This window comes from Haliotis cracherodii, unplaced genomic scaffold, assembly GCF_022045235.1.
Source record: "Haliotis cracherodii isolate W230 unplaced genomic scaffold, xgHalCrac1.p SCAF_11, whole genome shotgun sequence".
NCBI lineage: Eukaryota > Metazoa > Mollusca > Gastropoda > Lepetellida > Haliotidae > Haliotis > Haliotis cracherodii.
This window is the reverse complement of record NW_027266266.1, coordinates 2920543-2942976: the sequence shown is the minus strand read 5'-3', so window position 1 is coordinate 2942976 and position 22434 is coordinate 2920543. Positions and strand designations below refer to the sequence as shown.

Below are 22434 nucleotides of genomic sequence, written 5' to 3'. Positions count from 1 at the left end.
TCCAGTCCCTCATGTGTCAGCGGGGATACAAGGAGATCACATCCTTGAAGTGAGATAAGGCATATATAAGGTAAATATACTGCTCAAAAGAAGTTAAGGACCACCCAGTTCTTATATATTACTGAACTCATTCGCTATGGCCTGAGAGGGCGCCGCGATTCGCTGTGCAGAGTCCCTTGGACACGCCAGAAACCTATAATTGTGGGTTCATATCCCGGTTCACCCCGATTATGTTTCTAGGTTTGTCATCACCATACCTGTGCTCGATGTAGTTAATGTCTGAGACCTGAATTACTTCGGGCTTTCCTCCCACATTACGCTGACACGCCGAGATCTAACTGGAATACTGTTAAAATCGGGGTTAAACCCAACTCACTGACTAACTGTGGAAATATGAAAGGATCGGATGGTCCTTATTTTCTTTTGAGCAGTATAGATGAGTGTTTGGATGCATTTTGATCTGGATGATGCTCAGAAGAAAGACAAAATGTTGGTTGAGTGGCTGATCACAATACAGACTTCCGAGTCTCCATGCCTCTCGACACCTGGGCTTGTTCCTGTTGGATTAAGTATGTTTGTTTTAACGGTGAGATAATGTTAACCCATTAGTTCAGTATTATTCTAAATAATGCCATAATCAAATGATGTCACAAATATTTCTTGTTTTGAGATTTTTCAAGAATGTACTTGTACAAACTGGACATTTTAGAGCAATATTTTGTCCTACTCTTTGAACGGTAAAAGGGTAAAAGGTAGATACCAGATTTTTAATCAGTCAAATAATTTTATTTTACGATTTGACATTAAGTGCCTGTAGTACAAGAAATAGTTGTTTATTTTGTATTAGACAAATAATTAAAAATTGGTTTTAGGCAACATGTTTTTTTCTGGGTCGAGTGTAGTTTTTTAAGGTCATAACAATGGGATATATACGACTCAAAACAAGTTAAGGAACACCCACAATAGGAAGGCTGTGCCATGACTGACTAAGTATGGTGATGTAAGAAAATTGGGTGGTCTTTAACTTCTTTTGAGTAATATATCAGAATTTTTGTTTCTTTCTTTCTGAAAATAGAAATAGAATGCTTCCATGTTGGGGGAAACCCCAGCCTCGATTATCCAGACCTCGTACCTTGCTTGCTAACAGTGTTACAATCTACACCTGAATGTCGCCTTATTGTAATACAGAAGTTGTTGATTCATTAGGACTTGTCCTTGTTTAAACAGTGTCGTTTGAAAGACTTGAATCTGTGTTACTTTGACTGTTAATTGGGCGGAGTTTGGTCCTGTAACATCCCAGATTCTAGAAACCATTCAGTGATCATGTGACAACAGACATGCTAAAGGAAATCATGACGACTGTCAAACTCATGGCTCAATCCATTTTAAACAGATGGTTTGTAAGGATAACGCGTCCTGTGTCACATGATTTGCAACAGGTAGGGTCCATAGGTGGATCCAGAGAGATCTTGGAGATCTGGAATGACCAGAATAAGGACAATGTAATATTGAACAAATTGCATATTTGTAAAGAGGAAAGTTAAAACTTAGGATGCCTGTGTATAATGGTTGTTACAACTGCTGCTGTGTGACCTGGCTTCCTGCAGCCTCCGTTGCTGATCCCGGCTGGGGGGATGCTGCGTTCAGTCCCTGCGACTACATCCTGGTGTTGTACTGTTCCTTGCCAGACATCACAGTTTAGAATTTGTTGGATTGTAAATAAAAATTTATTGCTTTATTGTCAACTTGTTGTTATGTATTCTCTATGTTGTCCCCCCTGGCGTGCCAGGATCCTGTGATCGAGTTTGATTCTTATTTGTCAGCTTTGTACCGGTGCTCTTGGATTTATTAAAGTGGTAAACTTAGTGAGAGAGTATTGTTTTATGCCCTTTATGCAATATTCCAGCAATATCAGGGTGGGGACACCAGAAATGGGCTTCACACGTTTTACCAATGTCAGGAATCGAACCCGGTCTTCAACGTGACAAGTGAACACTTTAACCCCAAGGCTACCCCGCAGCATCTAAGGTGGGTAAACTGACCTGCATCACCTTGGGCTTCCTCCAACAATAAACTGACACATCCCGATACAACCTAAATTCTGTTCAAAGTGGTGTAATGGTTCTACTACAGAACCAGTAGGGACAGAGCGGTTGTCGTAGGGAGCCTTCACTGCAGATTGAGAGATAACTGCAGGCTGTGATTGGAGGATATTGTGTAAGATTTTTCTGTCTTTTAAATGTACATCCATCCAGTTTTTAAAACTGACCATGTTTTTCTATATTAAGTACTGTCTTTTTCCACATGATGAGTTATGCTGAATGTGACCACAGATATTTTCAAGTAGGTGACATTTGGTGCGAAACTGGGGGTGGTGTGTTTAGCTTCCGGTACTCGGAAAAGGAGCTGGCTAAGCTCCTCATTTTTATGTTTTTATTGCTGTTCTATGGCCAAACTTTGCACACACGTACAGGTAATAGCTGTTGAATGCTTAGTTAATTTAATTTTTTTTATAACGTTTCTATAGAAGTCTATGGGAAAACATTTGGTTGTGTGTAACCTAAACCCATACATGGATTTAGGGTTTTTTGCGGGGGTTGTCTCCCCTTCATTATAGTACACATTTATGTATTTTGTAGACAAAGTATACTAACTCATTCATCAAACACATTTCTTTTGCAAATTATTTGCAAGCATTCAGCAAATATATATGAAGTACATCTTTCCTTAACGAAAGTCACACGGTCACTCTGAATAAATTGAAAAAATAAATTCCTGGGGATTCTAAAAAAATATTTATATTCACTAAGCATACTGAACATGCTGAATGTAACCTGCATCTTGTCAGGGGATTTGAACACGAGAGAGATTTGACCACAGTTATTGAGGTGTTTGGACCAACTGAACCAATGCTTGGTATATTGCCCACACAGTGTACCATATCAATGACTTACACCCACAAGGTAATATTAATTTACCTTTTCAATCACCATTTATTGTGAAAAACTCCTGGTGCAAGCATTTGCATGGGCGTTGGGGAAGCCTGGTGGTTAGAGCTCGCTCATCACGCCAAAGACCCGCGTTCGATTCCCCACATTTCTGGTGTCCCCCGCCGTGATATTGATGGAATATTGCTAAAAGCGGCGTAAAACCACACTCACTCACTAAAACATTGCTGGCACGGTACCCGGGGATCGATCTCCTGATGGGTACAATGTGCAAAGCCCATCTCTAGTGTCCCCCGCTGTGATATGGCGGAAAGGGCTGTATGTGAATTCGCCAAATTGTAGCCATGGAGAACTCCTAGCCACTCCCACCTGGTAGACAAAATTCACCGTGAACTGGTAGACAAAACAAATACAGAAGAGAAATAGATCTGAATAATGATATTTTTCTGATCACATCTAAATATTGAATTATTACGCTCCAAATGTATTTCAAATCTTAAATTTTAAATGAAAATGAATACTTGATGACGTGATGCGGAAGTCCTGCCAGTCATGTTCTTTAGAGAAAGATGCGGAAGCTGTAATTAATCTCCTCCTCAGCTTCGATCTGTGGGCAATCCACCCCACTCACAATTGTCCCTTTCGGCTTGGATATGCTTACCTTATCTGAAAATAACAGTCTGTTAAAATAATAATATGATATTTAGTAGTTACAAAAAATCCTGAAAATCCTTTTCAAAACAAAATTACTAATTATTACAGTAATCCACTCCACACATCACTTACCTCATGAACCGACCCCTGAAGGTGTTCAGCAACCCACGCTGGCCGTACAAGGCGACTATGCTTGTTGTAAGAGGCGACTAACGGGATCGGGTGGTCAGACTCGCTGACTTGGTTGATGCATGTCATCGTATCCCAATAGCGTGAATCGATGCTCATGATGTCAATCACTGGATTGCCTGGTCCAGACTCGATTATTTATAGACCTTCGTCATATAGCTGGAATATTGCTGAGTGCGGCGTTAAAAAACACACACAAAACCAAAAAACAACCTCATGAGCCTCTATGTCCGTACAGAGACCATGTCGGTATATGGTCTCTGGTCCGTAATACTGTTGTTGGGGTCAGTGAAAGACACAGGTAGGAATTATTACCATTCAAATCTAATATAAAAAATGTGTTGACGAATTCACCCTCTGTTTGTTTACGAATTCACCGTAAGTTGTGTCTCCGAGTTGGGAGTGGTTATGAAATCACCGTTTCCCGCTGAAAGCGAGGTAAACAGTAAACACTCTGATGTTACAGGTGGTAAAACTACTGAAACGGACATACAATATTCACAAATTCGTTTCTTTTAAAAACAGTTTCTGAATGATTTCTCCTCCACTCAGACACGTGGCGGAGTGGTAATGGCGGCGATGTGACAGTCCAGGGCCCACGTGCACAAAGTGATCTTAGCGCTACGACTGTCGTAAGCCTTCCTAAAATACAGATTTTATCTGTTTAGATTTTGTTACAATGAAGAAGAATGAGAATTGTGCCATATATGCTTGGATCAGAGGCTTTATCATCAGGTCTAAGTGAAAGCACACCCCCCCCCCCCCCCCCCCCCCCCCCTCCCTCAAACATAACCCTGTGTATGTGTTTACTGAGTTGAAAACAGCCATCCTAGGAATGGCTCGTAAACAAGCTCTGGAGACATTACAGTGAGTGAGTGAGTGAGTTTGGTTTTACGCCGCTTTTAGCAATATTCCAGCAATATCACGGCGGGGGACACCAGAAATGGTCTTCACACATTGTACCCATGTCGGGATTCGAACCCGGGTCTTCGGCGTGACGAGCGGATGCTTTAACCACTAGGCTACCCCACCGCCCCGAAGACATTACAACACTGAACTGACATCAAAAGGATTATTAAAATAAGTTTTCTCATAATGAGATTAGCAGTACTTGGGTAAAATCTTTATATTTGGTCGAGTTGTTTTTACAATATTTGCTATATAATGATATGGTCAAATCAAATCACTTCACAATCGTGGCAAGCGTTGATTTAAACATAGTTTTTCATAAATGAAATCTGGATTGGTAAACAAGCAAAACATTGCTTACACAAATATGCTCCAGGAAAAACAGATGAACACGGATGTAAAGATATATTATTTCTAATATTTGCACAGTTTCGACAAAAACGTCGTTGGTAGGGACTTGACACACTTCAATAGTAAAGTTTGTTTTAGTTTTTATCGCTAATGGTCTGTGATAAAGTGGAAATATGTGAATCAGTGTCAGTAGTATTGGTCAATGAATCGTACAGTCTTTATGATTCTCCTCCCACTTCTGAATAAAGCGACGAAGATACGCCCCGATGATTCCTTTTCACCGAGAATGGGGTTCTATCCATAAGTATAATAGTTAAAAACACAGTTCAGATTAAACGCAGACTGATGGGAAAAGCATGAGGAAAAAGACTCAAGTTCAAAACATAATGTCAGTTTTTCAAATCGATGATAATCCTGAGTGCTATTATACGCTACGTTGGATGTTGAATATCTGTTGTAATATGAATATATGTATGACAATAATAATATGGAGAAACTCGTGTTTAATGTAGTTTATTGACAATTCTGCAAACTGGGATCTCTGTGGACGATATCATGTCAATGAAAAGATGGGAAAGCAGTTAATTGCAGTGCACTCAACCTTGTCTTTTGTTATGAGCTGTCTGCAAACTGGGGTGTCTGCAAACTGGGGTGTCTGCAAACTGGGGTGTCTGCAAACTGGGGTGTCTACAAACTGGCGTGTCTGCAAACTGGGGTGTCTGCAAACTGGGGTGTCTGCAAACTGGGGTGCCTGCAAACTGGGGTGTCTGCAAACTGGGGTGTCTGCAAACTGGGGTGTCTGCAAACTGGGGTGTCTGCAAACTGGGGTGTCTGCAAACTGGCGTGTCTGCAAACTGGGGTGTCTGCAAACTGGCGTGTCTGCAAACTGGGGTGTCTGCAAACTGGCGTGTCTGCAAACTGGGGTGTCTGCAAACTGGCGTGTCTGCAAACTGGCGTGTCTGCAAACTGGCGTGTCTGCAAACTGGGGTGTCTGCAAACTGGCGTGTCTGCAAACTGGGGTGTCTGCAAACTGGCGTGCCTGCAAACTGGGGTGTCACCGTGATGAAGGGGACCACCACCAACCCCATCCCACCCCACCAATGGTTAAAGGGCTGGTTCGTCAAGCCCTTCATGAGTATGGTTTGTGGCGCCTCTTTCTGGTATGTGAAGCCTCTTTCTGGTGTATGTTTTCATGATATAAATGGAATATTACTAAAAGCGGCGTTAAACTGACTCGCGTAGTCTGGGTAATGTGTCAGAAGAACAATATCATTTCAACATGGCTTCTATGGTGTCTTGTTGATCTCTGCATTTCGTTGACACTTTTGGCAAATACCATTCCTGGGATCAAGCATGCTGTCTTCAACTCCACTGTCTTATAGAGGTCACGTCATGTGTAAAGGTGATGATAGTTGGACGCTTCACACGCGGTTGGAGACAACTTTAACGCTGATAGTGGCATGGGGTCTGTATATAACTAACCATACAGTAAAAATAGAAAGCGATATCAAACTAATAGAGCTTACCCAGCATATTTAGAACGGTTAAGTAGGATCATATAATTTATTAGATAGATCAATATTGACTTCTTGTTGCGAAACTTAAATCCCAAATTGCCTTCAAGGCTGTTCGCGGCAGCATTGCAAGAAGCGGCTGTAAAATATAATATTAGGTCCACAACGTTTGAATGCAAAATCGTCAGGGCTTTGGGAGTGTTCATATGCTTCACATTAATGTGTTCAACCCAAACTGGAAAACACATTGTTCATAGATTTGACGCTGTATTGGATTTGCATGGAGATGCTTTCTTGCTAACACACTGACTACGCATTTGCAAGATTCACCGTTAACGATATTATATCAGTTGTTTCAGAAGTGGAGGTAAATGCTGATTTTTGTTGTTCGTTTTTAATATAAGAATATCGAGTAGTTGTGGGATGGTTGTGGCCGAGTTGTTTATGACGTGCCCCTGCCATGATGGTATGGGTTCGGGTTCAAATCCCGTGTTCATTATAATGGTTGGCAGGTCATCAGCAAACTCGTATTATTGTCTCTGGAACCTGTTCACCAACCATCTTGTTGTGATAGCAAATTCACAAAACAAATTAACGACATAAGCTGATCGTTACTCCCGCGGAATCACTTCGAGATGTCCAATAATCTTAAACACGAGTTTTGATAATCTTTAAAGCACAAAATGTGTCCAAAATTGATAGATTTAAAAACGTAGGTGATATTTAATCCTTTTTGCGAGAAAAGTAATTTTTTAACAAAATCACTGATTTCTCAACATCCTGTATATGCGATGTCCATGAAAGGAGGGGCATGGGTGTGCAGAGTTGCGTCCCCTGGGCACGCCAGAAACCTATGATCGTGGGTTCGAATTCCGGTTCTTCCCGATTATTTTCCTAGGTTTGTCTCTTCTGCCGTGTCTGTGTTCAGTGGTTGTTCTAATTATGGGATGTCAGCACCATACCCTTGAGGTCTCACCGGGTTTCTCTCTCAGTTCTTCATTAATGCCGTTATACAACTGTACATAGTACTAATCAAAGAGGCGTCATACCCCGCCCACTCACTCACTAGTCCACGTGCCTCTAGTAGATTTAACCTCCCGCGGGAAATCCGGGTTAGAATAGTTGCCAAGCAACCTATGCTCGTACCCCGTTGCTCATAGTATCAATCACTGGATTGTGTGGTCCAGAGTCGATTGCTTACAGTCTGCCGTCATTTAGTTGGACTTTTGTTGAGTGCGATGTTAACAACCAACCAGAATATTTACGTGATGCAGAGTAAAGCAGCATTCACTTACTCATTCACTCACTCACCCACTGCCTCACTCCATGGAGATGTGACAGAGATGGTGGAGTTGTAGTCGCCAACATACATCCTTATAATCGTACTGTGTAATCGAGGCACTGAATCTAACCACATTTCAACAGGTTGAAAGCTACTGTCAATGGGTCGGGTTGGGTTTAACGCCGCTTTTAACAGTATTCCAGTTATATCACGGCGTGTCAGCTTAATGTGGGGGAAAGTCCCGAAGTGATGCAGGTCTCCGACGTTTATCACTTTGGTGAAACCCACGAGCACGGATATGGTGCTGACAAACTTAGAAACATAATCGGGGCGAACCGGGATTCGAACCCACAATCATAGGTTTCTGGCGTGCCCAAGGGATGCAACTCTGCACCGCGAATCGCGGCGCCTTAGACTGTGCCACCCGTGACCCCCGCTTGGCCTGTGATTAGGTCTTACCGTTCTCTGGTTCTGCATGATCTCGTCAGTCATGTGGAGACTCTGGTCAGATCTACTGGTCAGTCGGCATATATTCCTCTCATCTTCCCGAGGCAAGGGAGTTGACTGAATGTAAAGGTCAGTTATCTCCCTTGCCTCGGGAACATGCAAGTACCGCTGTATCGTTCGTGCAACATTGCGGCCGATATTATGAAACTTGTGGTTTTGTATGCCTGACAGAAATTATGCAAACACTTTGATTTGACGACAACCAAACAGAAACTTTCACGTTGCTGTGTCACGTGATTCGAAATAGTTCCAATGTGGATTCCTTCGAGTGCTGGCCGAGGTAACGAACATGGATTGAGGTGAACCTGTGGTGGTTTGGTGCCGATGTCTCGTGTTCGAGTCTGGGTAACTGAAGCTCCCCGCCCCTGAATCACCCAAGGGGGAGACACATGCTGGGGGCCTATTCTGTCCGCACGATGTGAAACGCCTTGGGTGAAGGGGTCCAAAGCTGCTCCGAAATCCCCACAGGAAGAAAGTCATGCATGGGGTAGCCTCGTAAGCTAAAACAGCGCCAGCCCCATGGCCCCTTGAACCAAAATAATAATGAAATCCATCGAAAAAAATAAATACAGAAGACTTTTGTTATGCTACATCACAGCATCATATTTATTTTACACACGTTCGGTCTCACGCCTTTGGTCAATTATTTCTCACTCTGAAGGGGTATTAAAACAGAGGAATTGCGTAGCTTTTTATGAAAAAATTACTATTTTTTTAAAACCTTATCACTCATGAAAATAATTTAGCTTTCGGTAGCTTACTTAAATGAAAAAAACCATTGATGTTTCTAATGAACATAATATTTTCTTAATCAAAATATAGATTTGATTGTAAAACGAACATTGTGGAGGGCTATGACTGGAGGAGGTGACGTACACAGGCAACTGTGTCGCCTATATCAGGGAGATAATACTGTTTGCATCTTAAGAGGGATAAAGTACGTTATCTTTGGACTATCACATAATACCAGTGTTTGTGTATCAGTAGTTTCCCATACGTCACAGCAGCAACGCGGCTAACATTCCCCAGTCATCTCTACCAACGAACCATACGTCATGAAGACGTCATCCTAACACGGTATATATCATACATCAACACAAAATGTCCTCAATAACGTTATATCTAACGTATAACGTGACGTCATCTGCTTGACGAAGTACGTCAGTAAATGTTGTGACGTCATGCTGGTGTAAACACATTTTAATCCACTGGTCAATATCACGAGTTGTTTGAACGTATTCGTTCCGACTGTCTACGAGCGTACATTGAAATTCAGTCATAGCGCCTCATTTCTTTTGATTGTGTATATCACAGAGCACTAGAAGAATCTGTAGAAAATAAAATACATAAAAACAACGAAACTGGTCGTCTCTCCGTAGTGCACATCTGAACACATGCCAGAAAATATTCCTGGACTGTTATTTTTCACAAGTGTCCGTTCCTTTGGAACCTCTTCCTTTTGAGGATTTGTTGACGCTGTGGTAGTGATACTAGTATACATAGTTCGAAACGGTTTTGATTTATGATAATACAGAATGAATAAATTAAGGTAACTTAGACGTATAGATACAAATACGTGTCACTACATACATTATGTACAGGGGTTGATATGCTGAATGCCAGTTGCTTCACTCATTCTGACACGAAACATTTCACGGATACATCACACCATCCCTTCTAGACATGGTTCGCTTAACTCGAACTTTCACACAGCTTCAAAAGTTCATAACGTGACTGTGGGCACGTGACATGCCACGTGACCACTTCGAAACGACAGCGTGTTCGAAACGTAAAGTTGGAGTGTTAAACTTAATACTTTTTTTCTTTGTGTAACTTGGTTTACTTGTTTGACCTACACCGGCGACGATGTCGCGTTGCTGTTGCTGGAGGCGTCGTAGAAATTGTCGTCGATGCTGCTGCTGAACGAATACGGCGTGTATTCGGGCGAGTTGGTTGTCGGCCTCACCGATACCTCCACGGGACGCGGGCGCTCTCTGCGTCGACGGTGTCTCCGGGGGATGGGAGACGACGTCGGTTCTGGTGACGTCACGTCCGGGGGCGTGTCTTCCCTCACCTGGTTGCTGTAACGAGATCTTGTGTTGACGGCTTTCTCCGAGGTGTCGATAGAATCCGTTGCTATATACTTGTCAATGGTTGGAGATGGCTCAGGCTCCTGAGGAACGTCCGTCTGTAGGCATCTATTGCACATTTGTACCTTGACAGGCGCGTCTGTCTGTGTTTCCGTCGTCTTGATGTGCAACTCTGTCTTACCAGCGTGAGGCCTCTGTGACGGCAGTTTCTGATTCACATTATCGGCATCCTCCAGCATGCCTATATCCAAGGTTCCGGGGTTAAAGTTCACGACCTTGCTGACCGTTTTGGGCAGGTCCTTGATTTCGATATCCGACAAACAGGAAAGTTTTTCTTGAACCTGTTTCTTGAGGAGGAGCAGCTCGATGTCCTTGCCCTTCAGGACCAACTCGGTGAGGCTGCAGGTGCTCTTTAAGCCATCGAGGTTTGCCTGCATCTCTGACCTCCTGGACACGTATTCCATCAGTTCCTTACCGTACAGTGTATGCAGGTCGTCGATCAGAACCTTCTCTTTGTTCCTGATCTCGCTGATGAACTGGATCGCTACGTCTCGAATCTTTTGTTCGGCAGCCTTGATGACGGTCTCGCATTTACTGAGGAGGGTCAGCTGAGCGTCGTAGACGTCGATCCTGCCCTTGCAGTTGCCGAGGAGGCTTTGGATGGCCTCCTTGTACTTTATGACAGCGTCTGAGAACTGTGATATGTCGTGGTCTTTGTGTTCGTTGAATGTGCACAGGACACAGATGCACGCTTCGCAGGGTTCACAGTAGAAGCGGACTACCTCATCTTTGTGCTCTTTGCACTCAATGTCCTTCTCTATCTCCACGTCAAATAGACTGTGACTTTTCGTCACCTTCGTCTCCTTGTGTAGGTCGACGCATTGCTTACACAGAAGCTTGTTACAATCCAGACACTTCGAGGTAGCTTCTCTATGCTTGCGGTTCACCAACTTGCATATATCGCAAAATGGAAACTTGGAAGGGCGCTGCCTTGAGATTGTCTCGCCCAGACTTGAAACCAGGAAGTTGTCCGGAAGTTTCTTCACGCCCCCTATCGGCAGCTGGGTTCGTTTCCGGCAGAGAGGGCAGGTAAACTCCCTGTAGTCGCTGTATTTCTTGTAGGTGCATTCTGACATCACATGGTTGTCGATACATTGCTCACAGAAGGTGTGCAAACAGTCGAGGCATTTCGGTGACTTGAAACCTTCCAGACAGATTTTACAGGTGAGAAATTCGTCGTGTATCTCCTGAGCTAGTTTCCCCCCCGACGTTGTGGCGGCCATGTTGGAAGTCGTTGTGGACGCGGCGGAGGGCAGTTCCACTGCCTGAGTGTAGTACCGTTCACGCTCCAATCGGCGACGATACCTGAAACACAAATATACGAGTTCACTCATTGGTACAGAGGCAACAATTACAAGAGACAGTAAGTGAAAATGGCTAACGTCGCTTTCACCAATGACACGCTTCACATAATCGGAATCGAACATCGACGTGGTTAGCGAATGCTGTAACCACTAGGCCACAAGCGATAAACAACTGCTATGGGACGGAACGGGATGGAGTAGGGGTGAGGGTGTAGTTGACGAGAGTTGGAATTTGGGAAGAAACAGAAAAAAACATTTTGGTCACACTCTTGGACATCCAGAATGTTTAAGCTGACATTCCTTCTGACCAAACTTTCCAGTATTTTCGGGAACATGTAGTTATATGTCGTTATATATCTGAACCACGCTTGTCTGGTAACACATGCTGGTCTGAAGAGGGAGCATGTTCCCACCTGCACATGAATACACCGTTACCTCAATGTATACGGGGGCACGGGTGGCCCAGTCGTCTAAGGCGCCGCGATTGGCTGTGTAGCGTTGCGTCCCTTGGGCACGCCAGAAACCTATGATTGTGGGTTCGAATCCCGGTTCGCCCCGATCATGTTTCTAGGTCTGTCAGCACCATACCCGTGCTCGTGGGTTTCACCGAAGTGGTAAACGTCTGAGACTTGAATTACTTCGGGCTTTCCTCCCACATTAAGCTGACACGCTTAACAACTGGAATAATGTTAAAAGCGGCGTTAAACCCAACTCACTCCCTCCCTCACTCACTCAATGTATATAATCGCGACCTAAGACCTACACTTCGGGCTTGCCTCCCACATCAAGCTGGTGTGATATAACTAGAATACTGCTAAAAGCGGCGTTAAACCCAACTCACTCACTCATTATAGGCGTTTGCACTTGTTAGGACAGAGATGTAGAACTGCTGCCAGAGTTGTGATACCGTATCGCGGATGTAGAACACACGACCACGCTGATCCTTCTAGTGCTAGACACATACATCATGCACCATACAGCCATACCACTCGTACCAACATTTGCTAGAGAAATATACCGTATTATCTACACCAATATTTCTAATGCTATATATCTAGTGAGATAATGAATATATCACATGACATGTATTTCTAATCCAAGACATATAACCTACAACGCATATAGTGCCCTATCTCCTGTATAATCAGTGGTAACAGTTGCTATTGAAATGTATCACTTGATACTCTCCGGCATCTGCCAGAAATGACGTTCATGCAGAGCACGGCACACAAAAAGAACCATCTTGCACAGCACCAACACGCCTAGACTTGCACAAGTCTCTAAGGCAATAATTATTAATTTACATCATAATTTCTATATTATGTAAATAGTAAGAACAAGTTGTCCCTGTAGGAAACTGGAGTCCTGACTTTCCACATCTAGACTTGCTTATTAGAAAGATGAAATTACTACACAACCGTGGACTTATATTTCAGTTCAGCCTTTCAGCAAGGCTACAACACGCCATACAATCAGGGGAGCTTTGTAAGCGGTGTTGATGTAGATACACCGCGAGTCTGGTGAGAACAGATCTAAAATAATTGCTGACGACAAAACACAAGTTGTATGGAAAACCTTTTTCAAGATAGAGGTATGAGTTATCCATCCTGACAGTATGGATTACGTGCATAAAACATAACCTCTCATAATCATCCCTCAAACATCGTCAGCTCGTGGACTTTCTGACATTGGAGTTGCGTAACTAGGCAACCGTGCAGGCAGGTACTCCAGAACGATATGTTCTGCGAATAGAACTGAACGCTGACTTATCAATGAACATTATTGCTTCTCGCAGAACAAAACTGTGTGAAACATAGCCTCAACGACCTTCACCAACGCTGCCTCGCATTACCATTATGCAGTGCCAGTCTGTCTGTAGATTGTATAGCGAGAGGAGAACCGTAATTCATGGCATGTCCAAAGCGTTGTCTGTTAAAGACTGTAGGCTTGCTACAAAGGTATGCCTGTTATTGTTGGTAACTGATGCATTAGCTGGTGGCATTCGTTGGGAATATATCTCATTCGTGTTTGAGAACGGGGATAAGAGAATGGTCAGATGATAGACTTGGGTCAGCGCACGTGCACTAAAGATGGATGGTGTCAGTTGACCATTACAAATGTCAGCTATCATTGACCTTGGGAAGTCAGAATGAATGTTCCATTATATCATGATTGACCCCTGCAGTAGACGGGCTATATGTATCAGTTGAGGAAGTATTTAACGCATGGGTCTTGGTCTTTGGCAGACTAGTAGCTCAATCAGACAAGAGTTTGCAGTCCTGAAGATTTAGGCTTACTAATCTGATAAAGTCATATTCATATATTTAAATATTCAGTCTACTTATGTCTTGCCGGCATGTTACTACATATACTTGTATAATTCAACTTAAACATTTGATATTCGTGTATAGACAAAGGGGTAAGTTACTTTATAACAAAATACAATAGGCAGAAAAATGGTTTCTGTGTGTGTGTGTGTGTGTGTGTGTGTGTGTGTGTGTGTGAGAGAGAGAGAGAGAGAGAGAGAGAGAGAGAGAGAGAGAGAGAGAGAGTCAATACATTAATACTGTAACATTTTTATAGACATATATGTCGATTTGTAGACAAATAATATTTCAGACATGAAGCTAGGTACGCCATTGGACACGTGATTAAATGAAGAAAACTATCTCTTAAGTAGATACTTAGTTTATACATAACCCATGCACGTGTCTGTTCCCTGAGCGTTAAACACGTCATAGATAGACACATCTGCCCGTTGGGAATGGTTGAACAACAACTTCCCCATGACGACCGGTTGTATACGTTGTTTGTAAATAAAGTTGGGGGTCGGAGGACACTGTATATATTGTTGTTTATTTCCACTCCGAGTCTCTCTGACGGGAAGAGAGGGGAGAGGAGACTCGGACCCCTGATTAACGCGGGGCGGGTTGTTACAGGCCGCTGAAGAATGCGGAGTATTCTCTCTGAGGTGTGCAAGCAGTCGGGGCAAGGTGCAGCGGGGGTCTGAGATTTATGATTTCCTAGAAGTGTGGGTTTTAATCAAGGGAAGAGTAACCAGGTGGCTCCAGCGGCCGGGTCTTCCTAAATAACGGATAATAGTTTGTGAAGAGTGCGGTAAAGGAAGTATGTAAGAAATTTGTAATATCAGGGAAAGAATCGACCTCTAATACGGGACTGAAAGCTTTGGTGTTTTTCTGGTTGTTCCAGCTGGTATTTAATCTAATTGTTATATAAATAGGAGCGACAAGGCCTATTGGCTAACGACGTCAGAACCAGGCCTGTTTTTTTAAGGTCGGTAGTGCTGAGTTTTAAATGGGGCGTCCTTTGAGGGTGGGCGAGCTAAACGATCAACTAAGTAGGCGGGTGGAGTTTGGCGTTTCTGGAAACAAGGCACTGGAACATCCCAACTCCACAAAGAGTTTGTGATACAGCAACGATGGATGAGAACCATGTTAATAGCATCCGCATATCTTGTCACTCGATCATCGAAATACGTCATTTATTTATCGGAAATGGTTAACCATTCATGCTTCCACCCCATTCACAGAAGCACCTGGCCCTAATGCTGCATATGTATTATTCTTACTGGTTACGCTTGTCATGACTCAGTCTCAGCGAATGTTTAGAGAAAGATGGGCAGGGTGAAGAAAATCTTTTTATAGCTCAAAGACTCCGATGTTGGGGTGAGAACTCGGTACCACCAGAGGGCGCTCTTTGACGTCATGGAAACGTTTTCATGGTAGATATATTCTTCATTCTACTCTTTCATTTCAAGACTATATCCTTGACGACTTGTTCATCCAGAAATATTAATAATGGTTGTGCTGAACATATGACCTACCATGATCTACCGTAGATTTGAAGTTCGCTGTTTGTTCATATGACTTGTATGACCAACATAAATAGTTTAGGATATCTCTGACAAAAAAACAGAAAGGTCATCAACGAAAAGCATTTCCTCCCTAAACAGACCCAGCCGTTATTCCTCCACCGTGGAGAACTTCAAATACCATCCCTGACGCATGAGACACGTGATGCTTGCCCTGCGCGCGCGGAATATACCTGTGCTGACGTCACGCACGCGCCGCCATAACTTAGGGGCCTAAGTACACAAACATGACTAACTTGACGGATAAGAAACAGATTTCTCTCTGTTTTTCCTCTACATATTTGATATTGGGCTTCTCAATCATGATAAGGCTAATATTTGGGCCATATTGAGTTGCTATGCTATTTAATGGTTATCATAAGATACCGTGGTCTCTGGTTACAGAAATGAAAAGACCATTATCTGACACTGGCATTGGTTCAGTGATAAGTACGTTTCCAGTGAGTAGTAGTGAACCGTCTTTTACAGAGAGTTCAAATACTGAACTAAAAATCGGTTGGTCACAGAAAAGATTTGAAATCATTTTGAAATTTCATGACTCTCAGTCATATAATCTTATTTGTTTGTTTATTTGCCCGACTTATACTTGCAAATGAAAACACACGATTTTACCGTTTCTCTACCAGTACTTATAACAAGTGTAAACAACTTGTGATATCATATTTGGCATTATTGAAATACCCACGATGATTGAATAATTATTATTAGTGTAATGGAAATTTCATGTGAAAAGATATCGTTAAACAATTTTATAATTAATTTAACTGAGGCCCGTTAAGGCTCAGAAGCATAAATAATGATATTAATTTGTTCGACAGGGAAGTAACGTATTTGAATTACATTTGAAATATCAGTATTCTTAGGAATAAAAACCTACCTCTTTCGTCCGATCTTGGCAATTAAATCAGTATCGTCAACAGACATGGTATTCATCGTTTGGAATTATTCCACAGAGAAGTACCAACATATATCACACATCGAACCAGCACCATCAGAGATAGGTTCTAGCAGGAGTTGCAGGAAACTGTGTATCCTTTGTAGAAACTTCACTAATTGTCTTCTAATACTTTGTAGCACTAGAAGCGCGACCCTCTGTCCGGATGTACAGTTAGTGGCGAATATATAGACCTGGCCCTCCTCACGCCCGTCCCCCGACTGCGCGTCTGGTTGCACGAGATGTGAGCGCGGGAATACACCAGATAGATAACCCGGGCGGGGGTACCGTTAAATTTGGCAGCTTCAGGGTGCAAGATGGAACAGCCGAGAAAGACCAGTGGCTACGGTTTCGTATCGGAGATGTCAGACACTTACCGAGCTGGGAGAAGAATGAGTTACGGGTTTAGATATATACTGTATATCTTATCATACAGGGGGATGCCCATCACTGAGTCAGGGGTAGAGGCATCTGACAAGCTTGACAAGGATGGGTATCAGACGAGCTTCATGCTTCGTTTGTGGTAGGCGTTGCGGGGATTCGTTCGCTGACCCTGATGCGAAGTATATGAATTCAAAACAAACGTCTAATGTGAACAGTACGTTACACACAGTGTTTACTGACGTTTATTTGACAGTTCTCTATAAACAGAGGGGCCTTCTGGAGTCCATATTAATGTTCACGACACTGACAAACAGTCGCTGGATGTCTACATCCGGGTTATGTCATGGGGGTCACGCCAGTAAAAATTCTGAACTTCAAGTCTCTTCCTATACACGCAATTTAAGTGCAGAAAACTTTAACGCGACTTTAAACCCCATCGGTACAACTTATTTCTCTAGAATGTAAAAGTAACCACCCTGAAGTTGTTCCATCCTTGATTATCGAGAGTATTGATGTCTCATTCTAGTATGATAAATATCCTGGACCCATTGGCAACCATATCTTCGTATTGAGTGAGTGAGTGAGTAAGGTTTAAGACCGCTGTATTACAGTTATATCGCGGCGTGTCAGCTTAGTGTGGGAGGAAACCCCGAAGTGATGCAGGTCTCAGACGTTTACCACTTCGCTGAAACCCACGAGCACGGGCATGGTACTGACAAACCTAGAAACATAATTGGGGCGAAACGGGATTCGAACCCACAATCATAGGTTTCAGGCGTGCCCAAGGGACGCAACTCTGCACAGCGAATCGCGGCTCATTAGACGACTGTGCCCCCCGTGCCCCCTTATTAAACATAGAACCGGGATTCGAACCCACGACCACAGGTTTCTGTCGTGTAACTCTGCACAGCGAATAGAGGCGCCTTATACGACTGAGCCACCCGTGTCCCCCAAATAACGGCATAAATGGGAGATAAGTGCACCATGTGTCCTCATTTCCCCCACGCTAGCCAACACCTTCCACTTACACTTTGGGTGGATGAGAATACCTACCCTGCCACCGTATTCTAAGTTAAACTTGAAGGATATAGCTTTTTAATGTAACTCTTCTCGTGGGTATATCATAGCTTGTCTGGACGTTTGTAGCACGTCACATGACTTTGGTATCACGTGGTTTGAATCACGTGATCAGCCTGGCTAGTTTGTGGATCATGTCGGTGTTTGTTGGTGGAGGTGGTGGTTGTGTTTACCTGGACACCGCTGTGTCGAGTCTGACCCCAGACAGGGAGGCACCCGTGCGTCTCAAGTCTCAACAGTCTGTACCACACCAGACTCTGAATCAGGTCATCAGGACATCTGATGGGAATGAGGTTAGCGAAATAGGTCAAACCTGAATTATTCCAAGAAAACATACGCCCTGTTCAGACCATGTTGTCCGCCAGGATTTCGACCAAATAATTATACGAATCAAGTTAAGTGATTCAATTGATCAAATGATGCAAGGTAATTATGGTGATTCAGTTAATGGTGCGTGAATTTAGGTGATTCAAGAAATGAGATATGAATCTAGATGATTCACGTAATCAAATCTGAATACAAGGAATTGAAGTACTCAGGTCTGAATCCAAGAGATTGTAGTATTCAGATCTGAATTAAAGGGATTGATTTACTCAGATCTGAATCCAGGTGATTGATGAAATCAGATCTGAATTCAAGGGATTGAAGTAATCAGAGTGAGTGAGTCTGGTTTTACGCCGCTCTTAGCAATATTCCAGCAATATCACGGCGGGGGATACCAGATATGGGCTTCACACATTGTACCCATGTCGGGAATCGCACCCGGGTCTTCAGCGTGACGAGCGAATGCTTTAACCGCAAGGCTACCCGACCGCCCCTGAATACAGGTGATTCAAGTTGTCACCTACCAATCCAGGTGATTCGAACACACATTGCATATACAATATCCACACAGTGTGCACAATCCGGCAACGTGACCAGATTACAACAGAGCAACACGACGAAGGCTGGTCGTCCCACTCCCTGATATACCCATCATGTCCAGTCTCACATGATTCATATTCCGCTACTTCATCAAGTGGGGAACTACTCACAGAGGTGCCAAAATATTTGGGTTTCTTCAGTGTGTGCTGACGGGATTCCCAGCTTGGACTGTTACTGTTACACCGCAGTGAGAAGACAGCCGCACACTCTCGTGTAGGTTGTAATGTATAAATATTTTAAAACGCATTGCTCGTACACTCATCATTACTTCACATCTTCATAAAACACTGGTTCCATATATGGATCTCGCCCAGCTCGTATACAGACTTATACATAGTCTAGGAAAACAATTTCTTAAATTTATTGTTTTTCACTGGAACCTTACCCATCTGGTTTCGTTTTGTGGAATCAAGCAAGCTAGAGCTGTTTTTTATGACCTAGACCTGCATTGGCTTTTAGAAGAAAAAAACAAAAAAACTATTTATTCTACACGCATGGCGTAGAAAAAGTTCGTATATTGTAACCCAGCTTAAAAATATTCATCTTGAGACAGATTTGTAAGAAGCGTTTCATGACATGCAATATATGTCTCTGAGAAGAAGCGCCAAATCGATTTATTTTTAACTCTCAGTACATGGTTCTTCAGAACACCCAGTGGAGAAACTATAATATTTCCAGCATTTCAGGAACAGGTTATTATATAAAAAAAATCCTTTTATCCAAAAGTATTTAATATATTTTCGAGAATCGGAAATTTAATGACAGAAGCAACGAATCTATTACTTCAGCTTGCCCATCAAATACCGAGAGAGATGGACAAATTACTACGAAATGATGACCAATTTCACTTGTCTAATAATATTGTAAAGGATGAAACCGAAACATTGTCCCTTCGTTATCCAAAAGGTTGATAGTATTTGTGTCAGCAGATAAACACGGGTTTGGAATGACTCGAATCAAGTTAGCTCAGCTTCCCAAATTGCCCGGGCCCAGAAGCCCTGAAAACGTTCGAACCACTTACAGTCCGGTAGACGTCATCTGAGGATGGCGCGTTCAGGGCATACGTAAACTAACCAGGTCCATTAACTAGTTCCTGAGCGCTGTGGCATGCAGTGCTTGTCCACATGTAGACCTGTTCACCGGGATAACTATAACTGCCACGTGAGAGCATTAATGAGATCTGTGATCCATCACGCATCCCCAGCAGCTGTATTAATTCTTGCAACGTTCGGATAAAACTCGAAATTTTCTAAAAATACCACCAAGACAGTATGGACATCTCGTTCCCAAGTAACACAACACCAGACTATATGGCATGATAATCACACTACAGTCAAAACAGTTAGCACCTCGTGCAGCTAGTGTCACCATGACACCAAGGGAAGCACGTGTAATACAAGACATAATCCCCTAGCACCTGTGAGTGACGTCATCCGAGAACCCCTTCCTTCAGTAGGTTTAAAGAATTGGAACCAGCACATGACACCACTATAACAGCTCTGTAGTACATGCTGTTGAAGGTGAAAATAGCTGGGAGTACTTTGCACTTTAGTGCAACACTAGTGATTGTGACTTGGTGGAGGGCATGTTTTCACAGTGACTATGAGATGAAGCAAGCTTTTTGTTTATTTGTATTTGTTGTAGAAAGACGAGAACGACATGTAACATATTGCTCAGAAATGGACTGTACCATAAAACGTCTACGCCATGATTAACCATTATCCGACGAAGCAGATTCCATTATGCGTAAGAGACAAAATAGCGATGAAACTTATATGTATGAACCACTGAAACCCGGTGATGACACCAGGTGTTCGCGAAAAGGGTAAGCAACTTGAAAACCCGGAAATACCATTTTCTATGTCTGATCTCTCTTCATTGTCATCAAATGCAAGACATTTTTGTTTAGAATTGACAAGAGGTGAGGTGAGGGGAAATGTGGTTTAACGTCGCGTCCAAGATTATTATATAGCTGATATAGCTGCTTGTACTAGTCCGGACTGATGCCGATTTTATAGGGCTAGCCCACTGAGATACTATGCCGCAGTTTAAAATGAATACCACGCTCAGATACAGTATACTGACTCCGAGCCGACCAGTGCTTGTTTTAGCCCCTTAATGCCGAGTGCCAGACAGGGTAACAACAAGTACCATCTTTTAACGTCTTTTGGTATGACGCGACCGGGGATCGAACCCCGTACCTTCCGCGGACGCGGTCTAGAATTGACAAACACTGGAAGAACACGTTCACTGAAAATTCCCTCGTAAGGGGTTACAAAAAAATGAAAGTTAAATATGATTCATTCTCGATCATGCTATATCCTGTGAATATTCAAGATGCAAAGCAACATATGGAGATGGGTGATGTAATGTAAACCAATCAAGTATCGCGAGTCCTATAACGCCATCCTTAATTAGGCTGATATCAAAACCAGGTGTCATTTTCAAAGACAAATCAATGCTCCACTGTCAATACCTCACATCTGTGGTGTTAAGTTCATGTGTGGAAGGGTGCAGCGATCCACCACGCGAGGCCAGGAGCCATGCCGTTACTGCTGACATCAGCATTGAAAGCTGTTGTAGTTCGCTCGAAAGGGTGCGGCGAATATGCTTCTACCTGGGAACGTCAATCTACTCTATAGGGGTGATTCAGAAAGTACAGGTGATGTTCCGCAGGTGTGGACATTCCTCCACGCCAGGAATGGTTCATCAAAGACTTCCAGGAAGCTGGTTCCTCAGTATTGGCTGCATTGTAGGCGTTGGGAAAGTTCATTGTAGAGTCATTGGAACAATAAATACTGAACACGGGGAGAATGTTCCGCTGATGATGTGTCGACAGAAGGTGGTGGTTCTCGTTGTAAACACAACGACTTCCACGCAGGGGGCGATGGATGAGTGGACAGTTATGGTGTGATGATTCTTGAATGTTCCGCAGGGAAAAATACCTCACGATATAAATGGACGAACGAAGATGTCCCTATCAAGAAGATAGCCTCTGCAGTGGTCTAACGTTGACGATGCGTCATCACAGGTGACACATTGCGTGGCGATCCTAGCGATTTCTAGAGAAATAATAACTATTTAAGCTTTTGCTGAAGGATAATATTGTTTGTTTTGTTTGTTCTTTAACGTTACACTCCCGATATTCAAGGTATATGACAGTAGCCTGTAAATAAATGAGTGTGAACCAGATAAACCAGTGATTGATATTATGAGCAACGGCCATCAACTAAGTCAGCCCGCCTGACCACCTCTTAAGACTATCATTGGTCTCTGTAGATCTACTCATGCTCGGGTTCCCCACGGATCGTTGTGTGATGAGGATAGAATTAATTAATATCAATTAAGATATAATAAAGACACAAAGTAAAGTTCCAGTAAAGACAATACAGAGACAGATAACAATAAGGGATCA

At 43.0% G+C, this 22434-nt stretch overlaps 1 protein-coding gene across 8 annotated transcripts in view; it reads right to left on the bottom strand.

The window, feature by feature from the left end:
• Positions 1 to 8936: 8936 nt before the first annotated feature.
• Positions 8937 to 22434, bottom strand: part of LOC139456101 (E3 ubiquitin-protein ligase TRIM45-like) — a 65152-nt gene continuing 51654 nt past the window's right edge. For 7 of the 8 annotated variants that reach the window (XM_071237625.1, XM_071237627.1, XM_071237631.1 and 4 more), the window contains one exon: positions 8937 to 11809. In XM_071237625.1, the coding sequence (XP_071093726.1) occupies positions 10207 to 11809 (1603 nt within the window). In that variant the 3' untranslated portion in view covers positions 8937 to 10206. Of the gene's footprint in view, positions 11810 to 16577; positions 16945 to 22434 lie in introns of those variants that run through there. The other variant, XM_071237624.1, reaches the window with a different exon arrangement.